Source organism: Cyanistes caeruleus, chromosome 10 (genome assembly GCF_971803275.1).
Source record: "Cyanistes caeruleus chromosome 10, bCyaCae1.hap1.1, whole genome shotgun sequence".
Classification (NCBI taxonomy): domain Eukaryota; kingdom Metazoa; phylum Chordata; class Aves; order Passeriformes; family Paridae; genus Cyanistes; species Cyanistes caeruleus.
In genome coordinates, this window is record NC_141710.1 from 18,562,170 (window position 1) to 18,586,978 (window position 24,809).

The 24,809-nt window shown below is 43.9% G+C and overlaps 2 protein-coding genes across 6 annotated transcripts in view; one reads left to right on the top strand and one right to left on the bottom strand.

Moving 5' to 3' along the window:
* PIK3CA (phosphatidylinositol-4,5-bisphosphate 3-kinase catalytic subunit alpha) overlaps positions 1-5,445 on the bottom strand; it is a 39,068-nt gene extending 33,623 nt beyond the window's left edge. Inside the window, exon 1 of the mRNA XM_086844084.1 lies at positions 5,347-5,445. The gene's annotated coding sequence lies outside the window, so the exon portion shown is untranslated. The remainder of the gene's footprint in view (positions 1-5,346) is intronic.
* Positions 5,446-5,555: 110 nt separating this feature from the next.
* Positions 5,556-22,478, top strand: ZMAT3 (zinc finger matrin-type 3). 5 transcript variants are annotated; one of them, XR_015274245.1, is made up of 8 exons: positions 7,127-7,259; positions 11,000-11,325; positions 12,798-12,917; positions 14,649-14,815; positions 14,927-15,027; positions 16,032-16,256; positions 21,706-21,845; positions 22,036-22,478. XR_015274245.1 is itself a non-coding variant. In XM_086843269.1 (7 exons), exons 3-7 carry the CDS (start codon positions 11,056-11,058, stop codon positions 16,241-16,243), a joined length of 870 nt encoding a protein of 289 aa, XP_086699395.1. In that variant the 5' UTR covers positions 5,584-5,776; positions 6,715-7,259; positions 11,000-11,055; the 3' UTR covers positions 16,244-21,288. The 5 variants fall into 5 exon arrangements, 4 of the variants coding, with proteins under 4 accessions (XP_086699397.1, XP_086699396.1, XP_086699395.1 ...); XM_086843269.1 differs by lacking the exons at positions 21,706-21,845; positions 22,036-22,478 and adding an exon at positions 5,584-5,776 and having other exon boundaries at positions 6,715-7,259; positions 16,032-21,288; XM_086843271.1 differs by lacking the exons at positions 7,127-7,259; positions 21,706-21,845; positions 22,036-22,478 and adding an exon at positions 5,556-5,930 and having other exon boundaries at positions 16,032-21,288.
* The last annotated feature ends 2,331 nt before the right edge of the window (positions 22,479-24,809 follow it).

Genomic DNA, 24,809 nt, shown 5'->3' on the forward strand with positions numbered 1-24,809 from the left:
GAAGTTAGCTCTACCTAGAAACTTCTTATGTTAGCACTATTAACTTCCATCTTTCAAACTGTGCCTGTAGTTAAGAGCCAAGTTAAGTGTTTTCCAGATTTAATGAAAAGTATCTTAATGGCACAAGCACCGAAGCTGGATCATAATATTCCTTGTCACAGAAGCATATTTATTGAGTTTTGTCAGAACTGAAACTGAGTAGTTTGAGAAAGAAACAATTCCTCTCCACTCTGCTTGCCTGGTAAACAAGCCTTTACCCCTCTGCTCATTCTCCCTCTTTTGTACTTGTATTTTCAAGCACTCCATATTTAATTTGCCAACGTCTTTGCAGAGATCAAACTCCTCACTTTTCCAGCAAGTCAGATGTCAAAGTCCCAAGGTACTGGAAATTTTGTTCTATTAGATTCAGATCACAGAACATGCATATATTTTTACTTATGGCTGATCAGTCTCAGATGAAATGCTGAATCTTGAACATTTTCCTTTCAGCATTGTTCAAAGTTTCTTGCATTTTGAGGATGTTCAAAAATTTCTTTCTTTGTTGACTGCTGATTGCTAAGAGAAGGACTGAGGTTGCAACAAGAAGTAATTTTATATTTAAAGATTTGGTGTCTTCTGCAAGGACCCACTGCTAAAGAGCTGACAGATGGGGACACTTTTCCAAGACAACAAATGTAATTTCAGCAGAAAACTCATGTTTTTGAAAGGAACAGGACCCAATTTAACAACAAGAGTTAAAAATTAGGAATCAGAATATGTCTTGGAACATATTGGGCAAGAGTCATTCATCACCATTAACTGCTAGATTAAGTATTGGCAAAAGACTAAGAAGTATGAAAAAAAGAAAAGCAGTGAACTCTTAATGACAGATAAGCTTTCTGACATGTACAATCTAGGAGGCAACCATCCAGCTTTCTCTCTTTTCTGTTGGAGAGAAAATGACCCAAGGGATGTCTCTTTCTTTGCCGCAAAAAAAGGGTCAGCATATACAGATTTATCACAATAAATATGACTCAGCTGTCTCAAAATTTCAGGGAATTTACAGTCAGTCTTAGTCAGTTCAATAAGTCTCCTGTGCTCAACAAATATGCTTTGTGGTTCACAACCCTCGAAAGCTACATTTGCAAATGTTTCTTTAATCAGAAGGTGTAGGCAAAACTGCCAAGGTTTTTCTGCATCAAAACCCTTGAAGGTAAGTAAATGAAAGCAAACATGTTGACGAATAGACAGAAACCCCAAACAACAAACCCCAGTCTCTTTGGGATTTATCTAACCCTCTACTGATGAAAAGCAACAGGGTATGAAACCAGAGATCGCTGAACCTAAAGTTGTACGTTTGTCCCAACTGTTTGCTCTTAAACTCGACTGAAGTAGCCACTTCTACTGCCACAAGCAAGAGCTTCACCAGTGCTCCATCATTTTTCCTGTTCAACTTGACAAAGGTAAGCTGGCCTCTTAGAATTTAGTTTTCCATTTCTGGAGCTTGGGTATGTGAGCACAGTTTTCCAAAGATAGACTATAACCATTCCCAGGGAGGTTACTTAGCAGACACAATTGACCAAGTGCTTTTATCCCCGGCTTTGCTGGCTTTAAGAACACTGGAAATAGAGAACAACTGATGATGTCTACTGTCCCTCACATTTCTTTGAAATACACAGGCATCTTAGACTGTCTTGCACAAAATCTGTGCCCAGAATTAACTAGAAAAATACTTTTCTAGAAATCAAGTGTAGATAGATACATGCCTTATAAAACAACATACATGCTGCAAAAACATTAAGTATCGTTTAGACTGAGAAGTCAGATCCAGAATTACATAAACTGTACTCAGTCTGCTGCATTTCCACATGACTACAAGTTAACGTACAGGACTTATAAAAATGCCTCTTTTTCTTTTCTAAATCAGTTTCATTCCCTCTACCTCCTAGCTGGGCTTGGTTTTGTGCTAGATTTTTTGTTTGATTGATTGCGTGGGTCTGTTTGTTTGGATTTTGTTAAAGTTAATACTATACCAGTGCTGCAAGAGCAAAAAAAAAACCCAGCAGTTAATACTCAGAGTATTATTTCTGGTTCATTTAACACTTCATTAACCACTCAAAAATAGATCTGTAGAACAAATTCAGTTGGGACAAACCTCTGGAGGTTATCTTGACCAACTCCGTAATCAAAACAAAATCGCATACATTTGTTGTCCAATTAAATATAGAGAGAAACAAATCTATTCTCACCACTGCTCCCATTTGGATTAGGATACTACAAAGAGACAACTGTAACAGAATTCTTTGTCATGACACATTCAACTTCAAAAGCAAAAAAAAAAATCCCATCTAGTTTTAGCATAAATATTTTTGTGGCCTCTTCTAGTCATAGCTACAGACAAGCATCATCCCCTTAGAGCAGCTGGATGTCTGGTTTTTTAAAAGGATGAGACAAAACTCCCACAAGCATGGAATGCAATGCATAGAAAGCTGCAAAAACCCCAAGCTTTAGCTCTCACTAGAAGCCACATCTGTTCTCCAGTTAGCCAAAGTGCAAACTCTTATCCTTTCCCTCCAAGCACTCCCACTCCAACTCCATCACACACACAAAAAATGTAGATATGGCCCACTTTTTCTCAGTGGGGAGGATTTACTAGATCTCACATATTTTTCAGTAATTACAAACCAGTCAGTAGTAAGACAAAATTTAGTTTTATAATGGTATTTAAAGACTAAACTAGAAAAACGAGTTTTGCAGTACTATTTTTGTCCAGTTATAAATAACACAGTAAGTTTCTGCATCAAATTAAAACAAAGTATCTTAGCTTCCCCTCACCCAAACACAACACTCCTCAAATGTCCTATTAACTACAATCTTTGTTAACCTTCATTAACACACTCAACTAGGCAAAGCAAAGCTACATAATACCAATCTAGAGCTGCTAATTATTTATTATGTGATTTGGAACTAATGTATCATCATCCCAATTTCCTCTCCCCCCCTAATAGGCAAACAAAACCAATAGCAACAATCTTCCATTTGGAAATGAGTGATATTTGCACGGTGTTCAGGGTATTCCTGACACCCAGAGAATCTGCAGAAGAAATCTCAAAGATTACATAATGAGTTGACATTTTGTGTACAGAACATCAGAAAGCAGTTTTTGCAGACTGCATGTCAGCCTTAAGCTTGTCTAATAAACTCTCTTTGTAGAGAGTTTTAACTCAGAAAGAAATTAAAGTTATGATGATCAAGGTTGTTTCAAGTTGTATTACACATAAGCAAGCCATTAAAAAACACACCACACACACCAAAATCTGAGGATCTGTGGATCAGGAAGTCCATTCCTTATGCCACACCACTTTTTAAAGGTTTGCTTTTCTTGCAGTAGCTGGAAACCTCTTGTGAGGTTACTTAGTTCATTTTGTGAGACAGCATGAGGGTAAAGCATGAACTCCTTGCTAGTTACAGAAATTCATATTCTAAAGCTTTGAGCAACTTTTAAAAAAAGAGTTATCCAGGAAAAAGTATCCCTCATTTGCTCACAGAAAGCAGGAATAGCCTGATTATCAGAGAAACAGTTAACTAAGTATTGAACGACTTTATGACTTCCAATAAAGCACAACTGCTTTGTAAACAAATCAGCTACACCCCCTTTCCCAAAGAATACTCCAGAAAGAAAAACTAAAAAGAAACAAAACCAAAAAAAACCCACCTCTTAGAACCATCATTCATGCAGTAAATGCAACAACAAATAGAATAAACTTGTCATTGATACAGAATGACAATTTGAAACATCCAATTAAAACACTTCGGCATGGATTTGTAGGCTGGGATTCGCCTGTCCTGAAAAAACATGAAACACTGTCTCCAGGTTGCTAAGAATGGCACCAAGTTAACACCTAGGAAATGCAGGGCATCTCACCAGCCAAATTCCAACTGCAGCTCTGGAGCTGCTGCATTTATTGTCCTAATGAAAAAGTGGAATATTTCATGGATCCCATAGGAATTGTGGGGTTTCATAAATTCCTCTGTGAACATTGTGAGCTTGATCGATGTGTGGTTTCTCTACATTGGCTAAAATATGTTTCTAAATAAGTAACAACTCTGAAAGAAGTTTGCCAATGCTATTCTTTGAGAATAAAGTTATTTATTGTGAAGCTTTAAATTCACATGGGGCTTTATTTTAGAACAGCTTATCCAGTCAGTTCCTCATAGCAGACACACTATTAAATCCCATCACCCTGAGTACTGGAATATTCCTAGGAACTAACAAAGTTTACACACAAGAAGTGGACTTTGATTATTACATTGCATTATAGAATTGCAGCATGGAAGCAACAAGTGTGAGTACACCTCTATAAACCAACTGTGAGATGGAAGAAACTAAAGAATGAGTCAGATCATGATGGGAAAGTTTCTAACTTTATCCAATGTGATAAATTTGAATGCCTGGTATAGCTCAAAGCAGGGATGTGAAAGTACAAATAACTAACAGAACAGATTTTTTTCTATTAAGTTCTACAACATCTAGACTCAGAACCCAATTTACCACTCCTTTATAAGTTTGCTGCAGAATTAAATCCAAAAAAGCGTCATACTCCTTACTGTCTACTTTTGAAGTTTATATACTTGCCTCCTGTTTGTTCTGAATAGGCACTGCTTACAAAGAACCTTTGTTCAATCAGATCTTTAGTCAAAAAGAAAAGAAATACAGACAAAAATTTATGAAACTAGAGACATAATCATAACAGCTACAGAACTAATTAGCCTGATATCTTAATAACTTAAGGAATACTGAAAACAGCCTCAGAGCCCCCAAAGAAAAACAAGCAGGCAGTTTGTGTTAGTTTGGCCAAAGTTCTGCTAATATAGAGTCTACAAGAGAGCAGAAATACTGGTAAGAAACAGCAGTTTCATGTTTAACATCAGCACAAACCGATCTCTAGGCAGCATAAAATAGCAAAGAAGGTTTTATAGGTAGCAGGGATGAGACACTGCTGCTGCCAGCCAAGTGCATCTGGAAGCAGGAGCTTCTGTGCCAGGATCCACACACACACCCATCGGGAGAGGCTCTGCTCCCAGCGGCATCACCCAGCCCCATCCCCAGCCCTGCCGGAGCACATTCACAGCAAACAGCTCCATTCCAGGGGTGGAGGCACCCACACTGGAAAACAACAAGCCGCTATTCTTCCTCTCCCGGGTCCCGTCCCTGCGAGCACCCCGAAGGCGGGATGCGGCGGGGCAGCTGTCCCGGCCGAGCGCAGCCCCACGGCCCCTCAGCCCCGCGCTGCCGCCGGAGCCCCCTCAGCGAGCGGCGCTCCGGGAGCGGCCCCTCACGACCCCCGCCGCGCCCGCCTCACTCACCCGCCCGCCGCGGCCTGCCCGCGGCCCGGGCCGCGCCCGCCGCCTCCCGCCGCTGCGGCCGCCCCGCTCGCCTCGGCCGGTGCCTGTGCCCCGGGCGCGGGCGGCAGCGGCGCCGGCAGCCGCTCCCCGACAGCCGCCGCCTCCCGCACGGGAATAACAGGAAGGGAGCGGGGCTGACCCCGGATGGGGAAGGCACCGCCCGCCGGAACGGGAACCGCGGCGGGGGGAGGCGGGCGCGGGGCCGGTGGTGGAGGGAGCGGGCCGGGGAAACGGGGTGTGCTGGGGAATCACGGGCTCCTCCTGCCCCGGTTGTTGCCCTACAGTGACTGACACCCCCGTGCCCTGCACATCGCAGAGCGTGTGACCTAGTCTTGACCCTTTTCCCGCTTGGATCACCAGGTTTATTTACTGCCACTGGCATCAAGTCGCTGTACGTGAGTCCGGTGTTTTGTTGACAGAGTGGCTCGCCAAGCGAATGCCCGTACAAATTGGAAGTCGGAGAGAAATAACATTGTAAACACACACTCCCAAGTGGTGTGAGTTTTCAGGACGCGAAATGAGAGCGCCCAGGCTGGGGTACCTTGGTGAGAGCCAGCAAGATGCAACAAGTGCGGGTGGCACTGAGGTGGTGATAGGGAGGAGGGACAGGGATTACCGGGGTTATTAATTGTTAAGGCGTTTTGGCAAATCACTCCATTGTCAAGGGATATTTATCCTTTCAACAAGAGAGATGGCATAAGCAAATTTTGGAGCCAGGTGTGGCCATGGTGAGGGCGTTGGTGAATTCTCTTACTTGGAATGGTTCTCTGAGCCCCAGGGTCTAGCATGGGACACATTCACAGGTGTGGATGGGATGCTGCAGGTAGCACTGCCGTAGGTGGGAGCACCAGCCATGCAGGGCATGGCAGAACACAGCCAGCAAACACAGGGCAGAGCAGGCTCCGTGAGCATTCCTGCTGGTAAACTGCTCCTGTGCAGCTTCTGCTGCTCATCACCACGGCTCCTGATTCACACTGCAGCACTGTTCCCAAAGGGAGCCTACAAGAGAGCCAGAGAGGGACTTTTGACAAGGGCATGTAGTGATAGGACAAGAGGGAATGGCTTTAAACTGACAGAGGGCAGATTTAGATCAGGTATTAGGAAGAAATTCTTGACTATGAGTGGTGCAGCCCTGGCACAGATTGTCCAGAGACGCTGTGGCTGCCTCATCCCTGGAATTGTTCAAGGCCAGGTTGGACAGGGTTTGGAGCAACCTGGGCTAGCAGAAGATGTTCCCGTAGCAGAAGGGTTGAAATAAGGTCTTTAAGGGGCCTTCCAGCCCAAACTGTTCTGTGATTCTGATAAATGGATTTTTTTTTTTTTTTAAAGATCTAACAAAACTTAATAACAACCAGTGTGTCTAACCAATGGATTGCCAAGTGGGTTGGCTGATGGCTACTGCAAAATCTGGGTGATGGTTTCAGCCTGTAGTGACTTCTCAGCACTTTCCTGTTCCAACAAAAGAGGAGAAAAATCAACAGAAACTCCATATGCTTTGAAACAGGGTGGCCCAACCACGCGGGTGAGGCCTTGGTGGCTCGAGGGGAAATCATTACTCATTTTGGCTACAAGCAGCATGAATAAGATGTTTATATATGCAAATCAGGTTCATTGTAACGTCTGCTGTGAAAAGAGATAATTATATTAAAAAAAAAAAAAGACTAAAAAAAAAGACTAAACGCCCGTGTGCAGAACCGCGGCTCAGGAGTGACTATTTGAAGGGACTCGTGGAGGCTCTTGTGCCCGGCGATGCCCAGGAGCGGTGCGGGTTGCTGGGAGCGGCGGCCCCTCCCCGGCCCGCCCCCGGCCGCCGTCACTTCCCGCAGCTGAGAGCGAGCCCGAGCCGGGGCCCGGCCTGCGAGCCCGGCGCCGCGGTAGGTGCGGGGTGTGCGGGTGTGGGTCTGGCACGGGTCTGGCACGGGATGGCACGGCTGGGGTCGGGGCGGTGCTCGGGGATCTCGCCCCGCGGCCCCGCGTTCCGAGCCGCTCGGGGGATGCGGATGCCTGTCCCTGCCTCTCGGCTGCGGTCTGTGCCCTCCCGGAATGGTGCGGCGGTGCCGGCAGGTTGCGGTGATTCCCAGGCAGTATGGAAGCAGGGCTTGTGTTTTTTTTTCTATTGCTCTCCATCCCCCAGACTGCGAGGCAAGCAGCTTTGCAGGAATGCCTGCGAGGAGTGGGATTTACACCCTGGTTTCTGATACCCCCGTTGACGTAAAGGATGGGTCTGAGTTGCTAAATGTGTATCCTCATCAGCGGAGGGTCAGTGCACCTTACGGTAGAGCTGTGCATGATGTGTGTGTGTTTGGTGCTGCCTTCCATCCCTGCAGCGTTATAAAACAACCTGCCTTTTGGGGTGAAGGGGGTAGGCCCAGTCCGTGGCCAAAGGAAACTTTCTGGCACAATTACATTGAGGGATGTCCATGTATTGATAGACGGGTGAACTGGAGAAGAAACGCTTCCAGTCTTGAAGGAAGAGCAGTGAAACTCACAGCTTGTTCACCATATCTACAGCTTTCATCTCTGTTGTTAGTCGTCTCAGCTGCATTTAAAAAACAGTTCTGTTGGGGATGCATAGATTCCTCACTGTGGCTTATTCTTTTCAGCAAGGAAAGACATGCCATGCCTTCCCCATCCTTAGACTGGAGGCCAGACCAGCTCCTTTCCTGGCACTGTGCTGTTGTGGGCTGGGAAGGATGGTCCCCTTTACATGGGCATTACCAGGCTGTGGCACTCAGGGCATGGAGGCTGGATCTCCTCCTTCAGAGCTGCCCTTGGGATGCCCCAAATGAAAGGAGGGAGAGGGGCTCTGCACCTGTCCCCCTTGCATCCACTCAAGGACAACTGGCATGGGATGGAAGTGTATCGAGGCATGGCTGAGCTCTGAGATGTGCTGTCTTGAGGCAGAATGGCTCCTCAGCTCACCCTGGAGAGCTGCAGGTCCTCACCTGCCTCAGGCACTGCTGGTTGGGGACCCTGGTGATGGAGGTGCCTTGTTCCTTTGCTGTGTTGTGGGGTAAAGGTTTTACAGTTTCTCATGTGAAGGAAAAGGGGGAGTTAAAAATGTCCTTTTTTCCTTCTCTGGGGCAGGGTAGCTGTAACAACCAGCAGGGGAGGGTTAAAGGGACCTCTAAATAAGATGAATTTGAGTGACATTTTTTTTTCCTTATAAATAATACCAGTAAGAGAGAAATTAACATAACTTAAGCAATTTCAGTGATTAAAGATCACTGTAAGAGGAAAACCAGAACTACCTATATTGCATAATCCGAATCATGAAGTCTTACTATTGAAATTGCTCATGCAGCCTTAATTTTATCTCCAGACAACTGCTTACTTTAAGTAACACTAAGTGACCTTACAGTTAAAGATTTTCTAAGAATATTACATTATATCTTTTCCCCTGTAGATACAGATCCTGTAAGCACTGTCCTCTTGTATATGACAAATCCCATTTGTGACAGTTGCAAGAAAATGTGATGCAACAAATGCTCATGCAAAATTAAACAGATTAATCTTAATTGCCATTTACTGTACATCTCTTTATGTTGCTCTATGATGTATTTGGCTATAATTTACTCTCATTTTAAGGTAAGAGGCCCATTATACTCGTATAAATAAAACTCCGAAATCAGCTGGCATGCTTACCTGCTTGCATAGTTGATTTAAACTGCCTTGATAGGCCTGTATTATGATGTATTTAACCAACATGAATATGAACTTGTTCCATCTGTAGGCCCACAGAAATTAATTAGACTGTCTACAGAGTACTAGTTGAGGAAAATAAAGATAAAAAAGTTGACTTCTGTTCTGTTAAACCAGGGTCATGTGTGCTGAAAATAGGAGAGGGATTAGGTAACGCTACAGAATTCACACTGCTGGTGGATGATTTGCAGCACTATTCCTCTGTGTCCTCTTCCTTCTTTGTGGCGGATTCCAGCTCTGAAATTTTGCAGAGCCCTGGTGGTGCAGGAATAATATAAACATGAAAACTCGTGGTGGCTCTGTTACTACCTTAAAACATTGTCCCCAAGCCACTTCATACTGCCCTTTTTTTATTATTATTAATAATTTCTATTTTTTTTCGTACTTGTAGTTATTAGTAATAAGTGAGCTGCCTGCAGCCTTGTATTAGAGTAAGTCTGGGTTTGAGAGAAACATTTCAGAAGTGTTTTTGTCACTTGAATGCTTTAGACCCATTCATTCATTTAAATTATGTTTCATTTTTCCTAATAGAACATAGATCTCTCTGAGAAGAGAGATCCAAAGATAATACAGTGCCTAAAATTGCAGGCATCAACTGGGATTTTCCATAGCTTGAGTGTAGAAGGTATTTATCTTCAGCTAATTTTAGCAGATTGAAAATCCAGGAAGTTATCCCAGATAAATGCTATCTGCTTCTTCAGGTTCCTAAATGCCTTTGAGGTTCCCATTTTCAAAAGTAAAAGGGAACAAAAGTCTTTGGTGGCATTTAATTTACTTTTCCCTAATTTTCCACAAGTGTTGTTTTAAAATGCAGATATGTCTTATTATTTGCTTAAACAAATGAACAAAGCCAAGAGCCTAAATATGGTTGGAACCAATGCAGCCCTAGCTGCAAAGGCCAAGATAATGCTTCCCTTGATCCCACTGTGGCACTGAACAGGATTTGTTATGATAAGAAGCTAATAAGACATTAACAAAAGTAGCTGTGCCTTAATTCATAATGTGACTGCTCCGTATTATTCTAGGGATGTTCATCTGGGCCATAGATGTGATTTATAAACTTTAATTAAATAAATCTCTCAGAACCTCTTGTTGGAAATGTAGAGCTAGTCCTAATAACTTGAATTAACTGAGAAATAATTGAATAAAGGTTAATATGAGATAAGTTCTCCGTTTTGAGGATGAAGCTGTAGCTTTAAATGTTGCATTGGTTGTAATTAGTAATGGAAATGTGAAGAATAGCTCAAGGTCGTTCAAGAAGACCATGGGAGAGAGCCCTTGGGAGCAGACTGTACAACAAGGTGTGCTCCAGCTCATTCCCACTTTCTCTTTTGTTGACTTACTGAAGAAAAGGAAAAACTTTTCCTCAGGAAAGTGTGAGTATTTGAGGGATAGATGTGTTTATGTATTTTGCATCTACCTATATACAATAAATCTGCTTTGAAGTATTTGGATTCTTTGTAAATGTTCAGTGCAGAAGTCCACTGTAATATTTTTTTAGGTCTTGGAGAGTGAGCTTGTCCTTGGGCTTGCAAAGGAGGGTGTGGGTAGTGATTGCATCCCCCGACTGACATAGCACTGTGTGCTGTGCATGTTGTGTGTCCCCACTTCTCGTGGGCTTGGAACAGTGGGGAGAGTGTGCCTGTTGTCAGGTGCTGAGCATGTCAGGAATCTTCACCTGCCAGGAGGGTGCCAGGGGACCCACTTCTCATACAAGTATCTTGTAATCTGGCCCTGGTTGTCTGGGATGCTGCCGTTCCCGTGGGCGGTAAAGTGTTGCAAACTGACTTTATCCTGCTTGGCATTTTGAAAAGGCATGAAGTAAAGGCAGTGGAGTTACAGGAATTGCCCCTGGATCCTTGATATTCCTGTTCTTGTTGCTTATTTCAGCATTTGTGTCTTTCTGGTCTAGATCTGAAGAAGACTCCTCCTCCTTCAGCAGTAGCATGCCCATAGTCTTCCTGGCCAATGATTCTTCTACAGCAAGCAGGACTTCTTCCTCATCCTGAGAAGCCTTCATCCCTTCCTATGTCAGTGGCTACAAGGCCAAGAGCCACCTCACCACTGTCCCCACCAAAGTCTCTCGGACTGGGGCCTTCCTTTCATCACACGCAAGAAGAGGAGCTTGCCAAGGTGGTGGAGCAGGACCCTATGCTGGAGGAACTATGTAAGCCCCTGTGCTGTAAGCTTTGCAATGTCACTCTGAACTCGGCCCAGCAAGCCCAGGCTCATTACCAGGTAAGGAAAGCAGCAGGAGGCTCAGCTTTTGGGGCTGCTGCATCTGCAGCTTGTGGAGACATTCCCGTGCCAGCATGAGCACTGCCAGCAGCGTTGCTGTGGTAGCACAGAGAGAAGTGTGGGCTAATGCAGGAGGACTAACTCAGCTTCTCGAGGGGGTTCTGAGTGCTGCACACCAGCAGCAGCATTCAAGTTGCTCATCTGGAGCTACTTCTGCACCACCTCATGGACTGAAACATATCTTCACCCTACTTGGATTTGATGGTTGTCCAGACATGCTGCAGTGCTTTTATTTAAGGTGCTGTTACTGGAGCTCTTTGCAAGAACTCTGTCCACAGGGACAGAGAAGTGGTAGCAAGATGGCACAGGTGAAAAAGCAGACACTTGAGATTTTTCCTTTGCTTTATGCAACCTGTATTTCACATCTACGTTAGTTTAGTAAAATTGACCTTCTGATTCCAGACATGATTTTGTGAGACTTGGACAGGTGTTTTCTGCTGGATGTAGCTGTGCCCTTAGGAAAGGGGTTGCTGCCATGTGTTTATCAGGTTCTCCTTTCTGAGGCTATGCACAGAACTCATTTGTTGGGGCCTTTTTTTCATCAGCTGGGTTGGCTCAGATCAAATTTATTTTGTTTGAGCTGATCTTGTTGACTTGTCTGAAACAGCATATGCTTCTTGCTGAGAGATAGAATGTCAGCCTTGCATTACCCCATTTTACTACACCCTCTCTGTCTAGTGCTGTGTTTGCATGAGTGTTGGAGATAGTGACTTTCTCCATCAGTGAATGCAAAAGGCTGGTTGTCCATAACCTCAGGAGACCCATATTTCAGATTTGCTGTTGGCCCTGAAAAAGTGGTATCTGCTAGGAAGGGCTAGGTTGGATTTGTGTTACATTTTTAACATCTTATTTCTGCAGAATTTCTGCCATGAGGGGACAGAAGTGAATTTGTGCATAACTTGCATTTGCCTTACTATCAACAATACATATACATAGTCTCATATTGTTCTATCAGGTTTTCAGAACACCAAAAACAACTATGGTACATGTTTTTCAAGAGAAAATATGAAGTGGGTTTTTATGTTCAATCTCATGTTTTAACTCAAGCTTGCAGTCTCTTGAAATCTCTGTGTGCATTCAGGCTTACCAAAAAAACTGTGCAAAGCAGTTGATAGTCTTAAAACACAAAATACTGGTTTTATATTAAATGGGAACAGACTGAGACACTAATTGTAAACTTATTGAGAAAATCAGCTGAAGATGAGGCTCAGTCATTCTAAGCGTTGAGCATTTTAGAGAAAGGAAGGAATGCCTGCATCTCTTAAATTCAGAGCTGTTATTTTCTAAGTGACAGCTCCTTTACCTGAGCTGCCACCTTCATGGGCACTTTCTCATTTCAGTCTCTGTATCTTTTGTCTTTCAGAGTAAGATACTATTAATAGGACAGTGATTAATCTGGGTTATCTTTGCAGGGTAAAAACCACAGTAAGAAACTCCGGAATTACTATGCTGCCAACAGCTGTCCGGCACCTGCCAGGATGAGTAATTCTGTTGAGCCTGCCCCACCTCAGGTTGTCTCCCTTCCAACTCAGGTAAGGCATGGGAAGGGGACTGAGATCATGTTTGCTTGTCACCTAACCCCCAGTAAGGACAACCAGATCTCAGGCTTTGAGGATTACCACAGGAGTTGGGAAAGAATTTTCATTGTGATGGCACAGGATGGTGGAAATGGCCTGTTGTGAGCTGTTTGCTTTCCTTTGAAGATGCAGATATTGATCTGCCCTTGCAGCATAATGTTGGACTTCAAATGTTCTATTTCTGCCTGGCAAATACTTTGATTCCTAGGTAAGTCCAATGTGCTGCTGATTATAGCTGTTTAAGGGCAGGTATAAAACAGCATTGCTGGAATTGGATTTGGATGTGAGGGTGTGGCATCCGCTCTGCACAATCATCCCTCTGTTGTGTGAGGGAAGCCTACATGGAAAAAGTGCTTTGGTGCTCCTACACCCATTGCCCGGGGCTGTTAGCTAATTCCTCTTTTGTTGCTCCTTTTGAAGTGTTCATTCCTGTGTGCAGAGCGAATGGATCGTTCCCTCAGTGATCCAGATTAATTCTGTTTTGGACACATTAGAGGCAGAAGAGATGGTTTTTGCTTTCTCCTTCTAGGCTTCATCCCTTGGGTTTGTCATGAGATGTGACAGCTAACCTGGCTTTTGCCTGTGACTGTGCAGGGAAGTACAGCTGGGCCACGGGGATTGAAGCTGTGCCTGTCAGTCCCCAAAATGTAAGCCTGTGCTGTCTGTAGGGAAGCAGAGAGCATTTGCAGAGTGGCAGATTGTTCCCGGCCTGAGGGAGACTTGGCCCCGTGTAAATTGGCTTTGCAGCTCAGGGATGTGAACTGGGATGGGGTGGGGTCCGGCCTGGGGCACGGGGATGTGGCTGCTGTACCTGCCAGGGTATCTGATGGTGTGGTTTTTAATGGAGGAAACAGCCCATGGCAATAAAATATATCACTCTGGGCCCGTGTGAGGGTTCACATTGTATGCTAGAAGTCAGAACCGTGTATCTCTAAGTTTGAGAAGTATCAAAGGAGATGTGAAAGAGTGTTGGCTTGTCAAGTGCTGCAGTGACATGGCTGCATGAATCACTGCTGCTGCACTGTTTACAAAACACTTCTCCCTGGATGTTACGTGGTATGGTTCCTGCCTGGATCACTGCATGTGGTCTGACTCCACAGACAAGGTGTCCTTCATATAGCAGGAGCTACTCATGTGAGACTGGGTCCTTCTTTGAAGTCTGGATCCAGGTATCCTCCTTCCTGAAGGTTAAGGATCAGAGGTTTGGCAGCTTTGCTACTGTTTTTTTTTTTGTTCTCGCTGTGGTCAGGGAGTCTTTGTGTAAAGACAGGATGCTATGGAGAGATTAGGTGGACAGTAAATAGGAGAGAGAAGCACCTCTACCTTTCAGTGGGTCTTCCTCAGTGTGAAAGTCACTGTTTGTCAGCTCCCAGCAGTTAGAAGGAGTTAAATCATTGCTGTGATGTAAACAAGGTTCTGTGGCTATTGCAGAGCTGTTTGTTCAGATTGCTTTTCTTTCCATCTCAGGCCAGGAATTTGCAGGCTCTCCTGGAGGCTGAGGCAGGAACAATGAATTTCTTGTAAGAACACTTTGGGGAGAACTTGAGAGTGTCCTAATCCATGGGCTTTAATTCCAGCTCTCCTGCTGTCTGATGAAGACAGCAGCAGTCTCAGTCCCTGTGACTGAAAAATTTCAGCGATTTAACCTTATTGTGTTTCACATACTGTCTCTCCCTTTGCTGCTAGATGGGATCCAGTAAACCAGGTGGCCGAGTGATCTTGGCTACAGAGAATGATTACTGCAAGCTTTGTGATGCCTCGTTTAGTTCTCCGGCTGTGGCACAGGCTCACTACCAAGGCAAAAATCACGCCAAGCGGCTGCGTCTTGCAGAGGCACAGAATAACTCATTCTCGTAGGTATTGTTCAACCTCATGCTCAGGCTGAAAGCGTGTGGCAGTGTCTCTGGCAGTTCTTTTGTCAGAAAACTCTGAATTGCAGCTGTTCATATTTGTTTAATCTGCAGGGATGCCTCAGAACTAGGCAAACGAAGGGCAAGGAAGGAGGGGAATGAATATAAAATGATGCAGAACAGAAGAAATACATATACGGTTCAGAACAATACAGGTAACTTGGAGCTTGCATCTATTCTGTAGTTGGAATAGTAATTAATAATAAACAGACTTGTTTTTCTTCTGTTTCTGAGGTCTGCTTTAGCAGAGTCAGGTTGTGAAAGGAGCTGGTCTAAGCTCTGCTGATCCTTCATGTCTGCATGTTTGTTTTTTTTCCCAGCTGCTAAAGTTGCTTTGTTTTGTCAGTCTGCTTGTTAGTTCTTTTTCTCAGTTTGTAACTTAATTTACCATCTGCCTGTCTCTAAGGCTGCTCTAAGTGGTGACAATTTTCCTGCTTTATTTTCTTGGCAGGTGGCCAGGTGCTTTGACTCCTGCTGTGGCACATCAACCTGTACTTGCACTCCCATGACCAGAATGAGAGAGCATGTTAGCCTCCCTCTAAGACCATCTGTTCCTAGCATAGAGTCCTTCCTCAGGTGTTAGATACTAACTTTGCCTCTTTACTATGATTTAAAGAGTGTATTACAGTCTCCAGCCAGGCATCTATTTCTATTTTTCATTTTGAGTTGTTTTACAAGCACACATTAGCTGAAACCCTGATTCCTGGTGAAGCTTGGTTTAATCATGTCATTCTAATCGCTGTTACGTGGAAAAGATAAATCTTTTAAAGTTCTATTAAATATTATTTTGTGAGTTTTAAACTGAGGCAGCTTATTCTAATCAAAAGACTGTTTGAGTTCTGGAATTAGATGGTTAAGGAAAAAAAAAAGTGAATTTATTAATTACTTAAATGATTAGACTCCTGATTTTCAATAAGACTGGGTCACTAAGCCCACTCTACTACTTTATAAAATTCCAAGTGCTGCCCTGTGTGTTGCACCTCTGTAAATCTGGAAATCAGCAAAGCAGTTGTGGGGAAAATAAGGCTTGACTCTAATCAGTTAAAGAAGCAAATCTTTGTCTGCTTTTCAATCATTCATTGGACTTAGGCGTTGCCACTGAGCTGCCTCAGGTTTTGATGTCTTACAGGTAAACCAGGCTTTTCTGTTGACTCCTCAGGTCCCTACTTCAACCCCCGCTCGCGCCAGAGGATCCCCCGTGACCTGGCCATGTGCGTGACGCCCAGCGGCCAGTTCTACTGCTCCATGTGCAACGCGGGCGCCAGCGAGGAGATGGAGTTCAGGCAGCACCTGGAGAGCAAACAGCACAAGAGCAAAGTGTCCGAGCAGCGCTACAGGAACGAGATGGAGAACCTGGGCTACGTCCAGTGACGCGCCACCCTCGGTAGTAATTTGCAACTAGAGCAGCTTGTCTCTCGCCTGCTGTTTGCCACATGCCCTGCTTTGTGCTCCATTGGGTAGGAGTATGCTCTCGAGCTGTACATGTAACACCTGCAAACTTACTGGTATGGTTAGATTTTTTTTCTATCATAGTTGGCAGGATGACGCTGTGCAGGACATGAAGTGTTTTTGGTGTTTGTTTGCTAATTATCTAAGGCTCTTCATTGTGTTGAGTGGCGGGGAGGAACTGTGTCTTCTCCCCAGCCTTCTGCATGAATATGCAAAGCCCAAGAAGTGCTGGGAACTTCTGTGGTTCTACCACATGGGTGGACCATGTGCAAAGCCCACTCCCCTCTTGGCATACCACAGAGCAGTGCTCCAGAATGCCTCCCTACAGCAGACTGAATCTCTGGGCAGCTTGTAAAAGGGGCAGGAGTAGGGCCTGTGAATGTGTGAATTAGGTGGTGTACTTGTCCACACTTTGCTGCTTCTGGCCCCCATTACAGTCCAGAGTAGATTTTTTCCACATCCTTATAGAAAGGCTGTGCATACCTCTTCTCCTTGGAGGGTCTTGCCTCCTACTGCTTCCTCTGCAGTGCAGATTCCATTCTGAACATCTGACGTGGATTTCAGCTGATTAGCCCCATTCAGAAATAATATTTTACTCTTGATATTGTTGCCTGGACACCTTAATATAACATGAGTGTAGCTCATCTCCCTGAAGAGAGACTCTGGGGATCTCAGTGGTTTAATGAAGTGAACTGGAAAGCAAACCTGCTCAGGTGAGATGTGCTGTGCTCTGATTCTGCCTTAGACTGAGTCAGGTTGAGAATAGATGGAAGGAGCTGTCAGCTGTAATTTCTTTGCATGTTGATGTAGAAGAGAGCAAGATTTGTTCTCTGGCTTGCAGTCCTTGCCCTGCAAGGAAGAACAGGGCTGCCTGGACTCTGGGTAGCAGATATGGATGTGTCCCACTTCCATGCCATTCCCTGGGCAAAGCCTAATGAGTGTTTATAGAGCAAAGATGAAACTTCTAGCTTTGAACTAGTGTTACCAATATTGGTTGACTTCTTCCCCCTCTTTCTTTTTCCATCTCAGGATGGGTTTTAATTCCATTCCTTGATGTGAACTTGACTGTTCTAGGGACCATCAAAAATCCAAAGTTATGTAGGATTTAAATGTCAGGGTGATTGTTTGAGTAACAGCTTTTTGGCCTCATGGAAGTATTCAAGAAAATTGTTACACAACTTTTTAATTGTAGACAAACTCAAAAGGTGTGTGTGTTTGTTTTGATATTCCTTAGCAGAAGTAGGAAGGGGATAAAGAGCAGAAGCAGGGCTGTCAATTATTCTTCTGCTTGTTTGGGTAGATGTGAGGAGCTGTGATTGGAGTCCAGTTCACAGTGTCATTAAAACATGGTCTCCAGTGGCAAGTGCAGCACGTAGGTGGGTTTTGTTGGACCTGATCCCCCACTGTGCTGCTGCACTGACTTCAGTGGCAGGTGCAGAGAGAGGATCTGGGAAGCACTGTGGTTCATCTCTCATCCCTCTTCAGGCACCTGGAATTAGATGCAGCTCCGTTAGTTTCAGTAGGATTTTACCAGGGATAAATTGTACCTAGTGCGTAGTGTTGATGGTAGCTCCCCCGCCTCCTTTTATTGCCATTCTGATCCTGCCTCTTGCATTCCAGAAGGACTTTCTGCTTGCCTTAAGAAATGAAGAATGAGTAACAAAAAAATCCAGATAGTCTTTATTCATCTTCCTAGTCCACCTTCAAAAGGTTTGTTGCACTTCGCTGCTCCTCAGAAATTGAATATTGTTTTCTTCGGCTCCCTGAGTGTGCATCAGGGAGCCATATAACCTGAATGCAGCCTTCCAAAATCCAGGCAAGGTGAGTGCTTGCAAAGTAGTTGAAAGCAACCCCCTAGATCATTCCACTCTGATCCTTGCCCTTCAGATAGAGGCAGAGAATCCCTCATGAATGGGGTTCCTTCCCCTCCTTTGTGCAAAACTCAGTTAAATGGGATTTATGCCCTGGAGCAGGTAGAACCAGGTCGTAGAGCACTCACTGAATAGTTCTGACAGCTTTGCAAGTCTGTTTCTTCTGTGCTTTCCTGCCCCTGCCTCACTCTCTGCGTAGCCTTGAAGAACATTTGCCTTTCCAAAATATCATCAGCTTTTCCCCCTCATTGTTTGTATTGACAGAAGGGCTCTGGTTTTTTCTTTGTGTCCTGTCCTTTGGTTTGCCAGTCTGACACCACTGTCCAGAGGGACAGAGGCAGTTAGATGAGCCTTACCACAATGTGCTTCAGCACAGTGATCCCTGCATAATGGTTAAACATCCCTCTGGCTGTAAATTAAAGCGTGGCATTTCCCACTGTCTGCAATTAGTAGCAGAAAAACAACCCTTTGTGAAATATGGGCTGGAGGAGCTGTAGGTGCTGGTGCTGTCTGGCTTATTGCTAGGGATGAGGAGGCATTTTTGCTTGCTTTCACGTGTCCGAAAAATCAGCTGCTCACCGCTTACCTTTGGTTACTGCCTCTACTCCTGGCCCAGCCATCTGCTCCTCATTTGGCATTTCCAGTGGCTGCTGGAGGTGTCCAAACCCGGCTTGCTCCAGCAGTGCAGATGTGCCACAGCACAGCTGTGTGCTGGTGCTTTTGGGAGAGATATGCATGGGGTTGTTCTTGCAGGTTCTCTCTGCTTGGGGCCCAGTCTGGTTTGGAGTGGTGGCTTTAGTGTGCCCTGAACAGAGAAGCCTGAATCTGCTTTGTTCTGTTCAAGGGAGTGCAAGTGGATGTGGTCATCCCAGTGATTTCAGAGTGGTGGCTTGTAGAGCAGGCTGTAGAGCAGTGGGACTCAAGTGGCAGGGTAGGACACATTTCTTCCATGGATTGCTGGGAGAAGCAGCTGAGACTCATTTTGCCCCAATGCTCTGTTGTGGCCCTTCCTGCAAGTGGCCAAAGCTTTCCTTTCCCTCCCTCGGCATTGCTTAATGGCTTGTGATCTTCCCACTCCCCTTTCAGCATAGGAAGTTGCTGACTGCAAAGAGAAAACACCCAACCTCCGCAGTATCCCTAGGGTTCAGGACAATCCAAACTCATTCTTGTCAGCATTAGATCCTGATTTTCTTTCTTCTTGTGAAAGGTGTTCTCCAAATCACTGTTCAAAAAATACTGAAAACATAGTTCTGAGCAAACCCTTTTGACACCGGTGGTCTGGGGAGAACACTGTACAGCTGAAGTGCCATTTTCCAGACCCAGTTAACCTTTTTCTCATGTTAAACCAAGTACCAAACCCAAGAAACAGGACTTCTGTGAAGCTGTCACATTGGCCAGTAGGTTAATGACTTTTGCTGCTAGAAACAAAATGTAAATCAATATGTTCATATTTATTTTACTGTGCTGACCACTAATTGATTTGTTAATATTTAAGGCATTATGCTGTAGGTTGTTTTTAAGTGGAAAAATTCTACATAGCACTTTGCTTTTGGATCAGAACAATTATTTATTGTATTTCTGAAAATGTTTTTCCTCCCACATAGCTATTGTTTTGTTTCCCTTGATGCAAAAAACTCAACCAAACCCAAACAGCAAAACCCACCCCAAACCTCCCCAACCAAATCCAACCCATGGATCTTTGTTTCTTTCCATGCTAAACAAAATGGGGATTTCCTTGCAACTTGTTATTAAGTGTTCATTTCCAATTTATTTTTCCTCAAATGATTCTTTGCTAAATTGGGATGTTATCTCTAGAGAGACGAAGTTCATGCTTCATTTAAACTTTCATTTATTTTAAGGCAAGGAAGTAAACCATGTGGAATCCATGAATTTGTGAGGAATATGAAAGTGATACTATTTTGTTTGTATTAAGCATTAGCTGTTGTTTTGCATTCTGCACTAATGAGTAAATCTGTTATAATCTTGCTTAACATTGGTCTATTTTTGACTTTTTGCTTTCTTCATGTACATTGAAAGGAACCCTGAAAACTTCTGTGGAGTTGAATAGGATGGTCATCAGTGTAACAAAATGCAGATTTTTTTCTGTAAAGCTGCTTATTTCCTTTCCTAGATGCCCATTATAGGGCATTAGAAGGGAAAGCTGTTGCCATGAGCATGGATTCATATTTTAGCTTACTAATGCATGGTGTCCTTTTGCTACATTACTTAAGTGATTCTCTCACTGGAACCAATGGGAATCTTGCCCAGGTCAGGAGTAAATGAAATACCCAAGGCAAAGATATTATGTTGGCTGGGGCCAGGCAAGGTACATTGCTAAGTTTGTCTTTTACTCCTCCATTTGTATTACAACACCCTTATGGTTTTGCTTTTTGAGGACCACGTATCTGGTTCTGTAAGGATTTGGTCTTGCTCCAGCTAAAGTAGTTTGAAGTACCTTGGCTTCAGTTAAGTCAGGAGCAAGCCTTCAAAACCTTCAGGAATTTCTTACTGCTGATGTTTTATATGTGTTTTTTTGTTCTGTGATTTTATTTTTTTTTTAATTTTACAACCACCTATACAAAGATGCTCTGGATGAGATAGAGGTCTGTTGCTGATTATGGAAAAACAAATGCCATGGTTGCCAAAAGACCTGGTTTCTTTGAAGTTAGTGGCTGAGCTTCTTAATTTTGAGCTGCATAAAGTTGGAAGGGAAAATAAAATCCACTTTGAAATAAATGTGGTCAAACAGTAGTTCTGGGAATCTCTCCTTTAAAAATGTATCACAGCTAAAAAGTGTCAGCTTACCTGAAATAGCTGCAGTAAAGACAGAATTGAATTTTTGAAAATAAAATCACTTTTTCAGTTTGTATTTCAATTTTTTCAAGGAAAAAATACTTGATTTAATTTCCTTCTGCATCTGACCAGTAACATCATTTGCAAGTGCTTTGAACGTGTTTCATCTAGAGCCTTCTTGTCAGGTTGTTTTGTACATTTTTCCTTATTTCCTTTATATTGTACTGACCCCCATGAGGGAATACTTGATGAAAATGATTTTTTTTTTTCTTCTTCATTATATAATAAACCATCTTGCTCTTACCATTGTACAGCCCTGATGTTTGGTGTTGTATTGCTCATGGCTGGACTGGGCATCATGACTGAGTTAGCCCAGCACTGAGTGCAGCTACATGAACATGCTTTTACACACTGATAAAGGAGTATAATTCAGGGTAGAATTTGTTACTCTGGAGGAGGTTCAGTGAACTTCCAGCTGTGACTGAAAGCCAACTGGGAGCTGTCTTGGTTTCAGGAGGGTTTGGGAGTACACAGCATCTGGCAGGATGGGAGCCAGCAGGGACACAAAAGGCTGTGTTCCTGTCAGTGCTTTCCCCTTGTGTGGACATCACAAGCTCTGCAACAGCCCCAGGCTGAACCATGGACTGACTTTCAACTCTGACTGTAAAAAGGTGGGGACAAGCTGGGCCTGATACTTATATTTGCACATTTTTTTACCAGAATGCTGTTTCCCCCTTTCATTACCTGAGGGCTCCAGAAGAGCATGTGCTTTGCAGCATAAATGGCTTTCCAAACAGAGAGGATATTCTGAGTGGAGCCTAGGAAGCAGAGAAGATCTGGGGTTTTTGAGTCCAAGTCAGGTAAGAGCAAAGCACAGCCCTGCTGTGGTGCTGCAGCCGTGCTGTTGGTGCCATGAACTGCTGACCTCAAGGGGAGAGTCCTGGGGGCACACCAAAGACATTTGAGGGTGTGACTGGGCACAGAGCTGGGTGTAAAAGCAGCTGTGAACAGGGATGTGTCCCTGCACTCCCCTGTCCTCTCTTTTTCCAGGCATTGGGCCTTACAGAGAACTGACACTGGTGGAATTATCCTGATTTACCATTTGGGATGAGAGCTGCCTCCGTGCTTAGGTGACTTCTTCTGTGCTAACAGTGAAATGCTGGAGGATTTATGTGTTGTCACAGTATATAGAGTCATAAAAACTTCTAAGTGGAGTTTAGTTTTAAATCTCTCCCCAGCCCTTCACTGTTTATGTTCATCCAGGCTGTTTGGTCATCCTGGAAACCAAACCCCTACAAGAACCCACTATCAGATTTCTCTGATAAAACACTGCCTTTTTTAATACTCACATGTGGTAATTGTATTTTATGTCAATTCTATTGCAATTTGGTACAGCCAAAAACCATAGTGACACACAAACCCTGGGCAACCTAACTGAGAGTCACAGGCATTTGCTAAATTACTCAGCGAATAAATTACTATTAAGAAAAAAATGAAAATCAGAGACTTAATGTATAATTTGAAAGCATAAATAGCCCTCCATCTACTTCTACAATGATTCTGATGTCTAAGGATATCACATAGTTGTCCTGTAACATTTTACAATTGAGGAAGCAAAATTTGGAGGAAAAAAAGTTTTGTCCAAGAAGTCTATGGCTAAAAAGGAAGATTGAGCTCAATGCTTTTAAATACCAAGCTGCTGTCCTTGCCTCATCTCCATCCAGCCTCCCTGTTCCTGGGATGATGAAAATGGCTGGATTTTAAAACCAATTTGATTAATAATAGTTGGACTTTCATTGTTCATGTAGTGGCTTTATAGAGCATTAGGACTTTAGCATGTGGTTTAAAAATAATGAATCCTGGCAGAGAGATCTTCCAATATTGCTTCTGCCATTAAACCTTAGTGGAGAGTGGAAAAACAACGGCTTTTCAGAGGATTGTAAAGGATGCAGATTTACAAAGCACAGGTCTGGAGGCTCTTCTGTATTCATTTAGGTCCCCTTCACATAAATTCCCTTTATTCCTGCTTCTAGTTCTCCTAAAGCATTTGGAATGAGGGCTGCTTCTCTCTTTTGGAATAGTAATAAGCTGCTCTAACAGATAATATCAAGGATTTATTGGCCTGTCCTTCAGGGAATGGTGTGCTCTCAACTGGCCTTATTCCACTGGGCTTCCTTCACCTCTACTTGTGTGAAACAGGAACAGAGCTGTGTAAATTACTTGAGGGTAAAGAGAAATAGGAAGATTATCCAGTGTATTATCTGAGACTATGGAATGTGGCAGATGTTTGCAGTGCATATAAAGATGTTTAAAAAGTATTAATCTGAGGCTTGTTTTGCAGTGCCAAGGTACAATGACAGTGTAAGTGAAAGAACACAATTCAGGGTTCTAAGAAGAAATGAACACAGTTGTATGACAAATAAAATAGTCTTTGTTTGGCGTGTCTGTGGAATTTTATGCAGGAATTCAGTATTCACCTGAAGAAGGAGACTATGTACTTCACTAAATGCAACTTTTCGTGTGAAAAGCACAGAAGTTGAAACACAGGTATGAAAAAAAGGGAAAGTCAAATGGCCAAATCCCTGTGCACCAGAAGAGATGGTGACATACAGCTTAACATCTGATATTTTGAGGAGTCTGGAAAGAATACTTCAGAATTAAGAGACATGTCGAAACAACATAGTGATGCCAAGAATCTCTTACTGCAGCTGACTGGAGACTGGGTGCTGAGATGTCATTTATGCCAATTGCTCCTTTGCTCTGTGTAGGTGGGAATTGTTTCAGCAAAGGGGGAGGCTCCTGTGCAAGGCAGGCCTGTGGTCTCAGTAGCCTCCAGGGGAAAATTCTGCCATGTGTGTGCTTGCTTGTCCCTTTGAGGACTCTTCCTCTTTGTTCCTGTCCACTAGTTATTAAAGATCATTTTCTGGTATCTCCTTATTGTATCTTCCTCTAACACCTCACAGCATCTCAACAGCAGCTTAATTAGGAAATGGCCAAACCACCCAAGACATGAGATCTTGGACAAGAATCTCCTGTTTGTAAAAGCTGGTTGTACTTGGAGCATGTTTGGATTAGCAGGTCTGAGCTCTGACAGAGGAGCAAAGCCATTCATCTGCAGGATATTGCATTTATTTGTGTCAGGTGGGGTTATGGGCTGCCATGCATTCTGCTGGACTGTAGCTGTCATCAAGGTACCCAGGCATGAGGGCTGGATGCTTCTCATGCCTCCTATTGTGCCTTCTCTCAGTGACTGTGTCTTTGAGGGGCTTTTGGCCACTGTGTCTTTGGTTTGCCTTGTCACAGTCACAGAAGTGCAGTTAACAGGGCAGCTCCTCCATTTAACGTTTACTTGTATGAAGCACAGGTTTTTATTATGCAAACCCCAATTTCTAGTGGTTAAAGGAAAGGGGCAACAGAAGAAGAATATAAATAAGACAGATTTTCAAGGTTGTGGTGACCCTAGGCACACAAAAGTGAGGATATAGGAATGGGAGGCAGCTGTGGTTAGTTCCAATCTGTCTTTTGCCAATCTCACAGTCCCAAGACACTCTGAGGGTTCAGCTGCCGTACTTGCAATTATACCCTTGAAATAAAGTCTGATAAAATCCAAGCTGCACTGCTGACCATTTGAATTACCCTTTCCTCAATCTGCAGTTGCAGGGAAGAGGCAGGATGCAGGAGGCTCGGGATCGTTCTGCAGAGCCAAGCACGCTGCTCCTTCCCCTGCACTCTGTTCCCACAAAGGCAGCAGGCTGGGCACAGCCCGTGTCCATGGAGTGGGCTGTTGTCAGCCTGGTGTCAGCACAGAAGACATGACAACCATT

Excerpts from the sequence above, each read along its gene's own strand:
- ZMAT3 (XM_086843271.1), top strand. The coding sequence starts at position 11,056 with ATGATTCTTCTACAGCAAGCAGGACTTCTTCCTCATCCTGAGAAGCCT. Across the intron at positions 12,918-14,648 it reads TTGTCTCCCTTCCAACTCAG|ATGGGATCCAGTAAACCAGG; the intron begins GTAAGGCATGGG and ends CTTTGCTGCTAG. Across the intron at positions 15,028-16,031 it reads TACGGTTCAGAACAATACAG|GTCCCTACTTCAACCCCCGC; the intron begins GTAACTTGGAGC and ends TTGACTCCTCAG.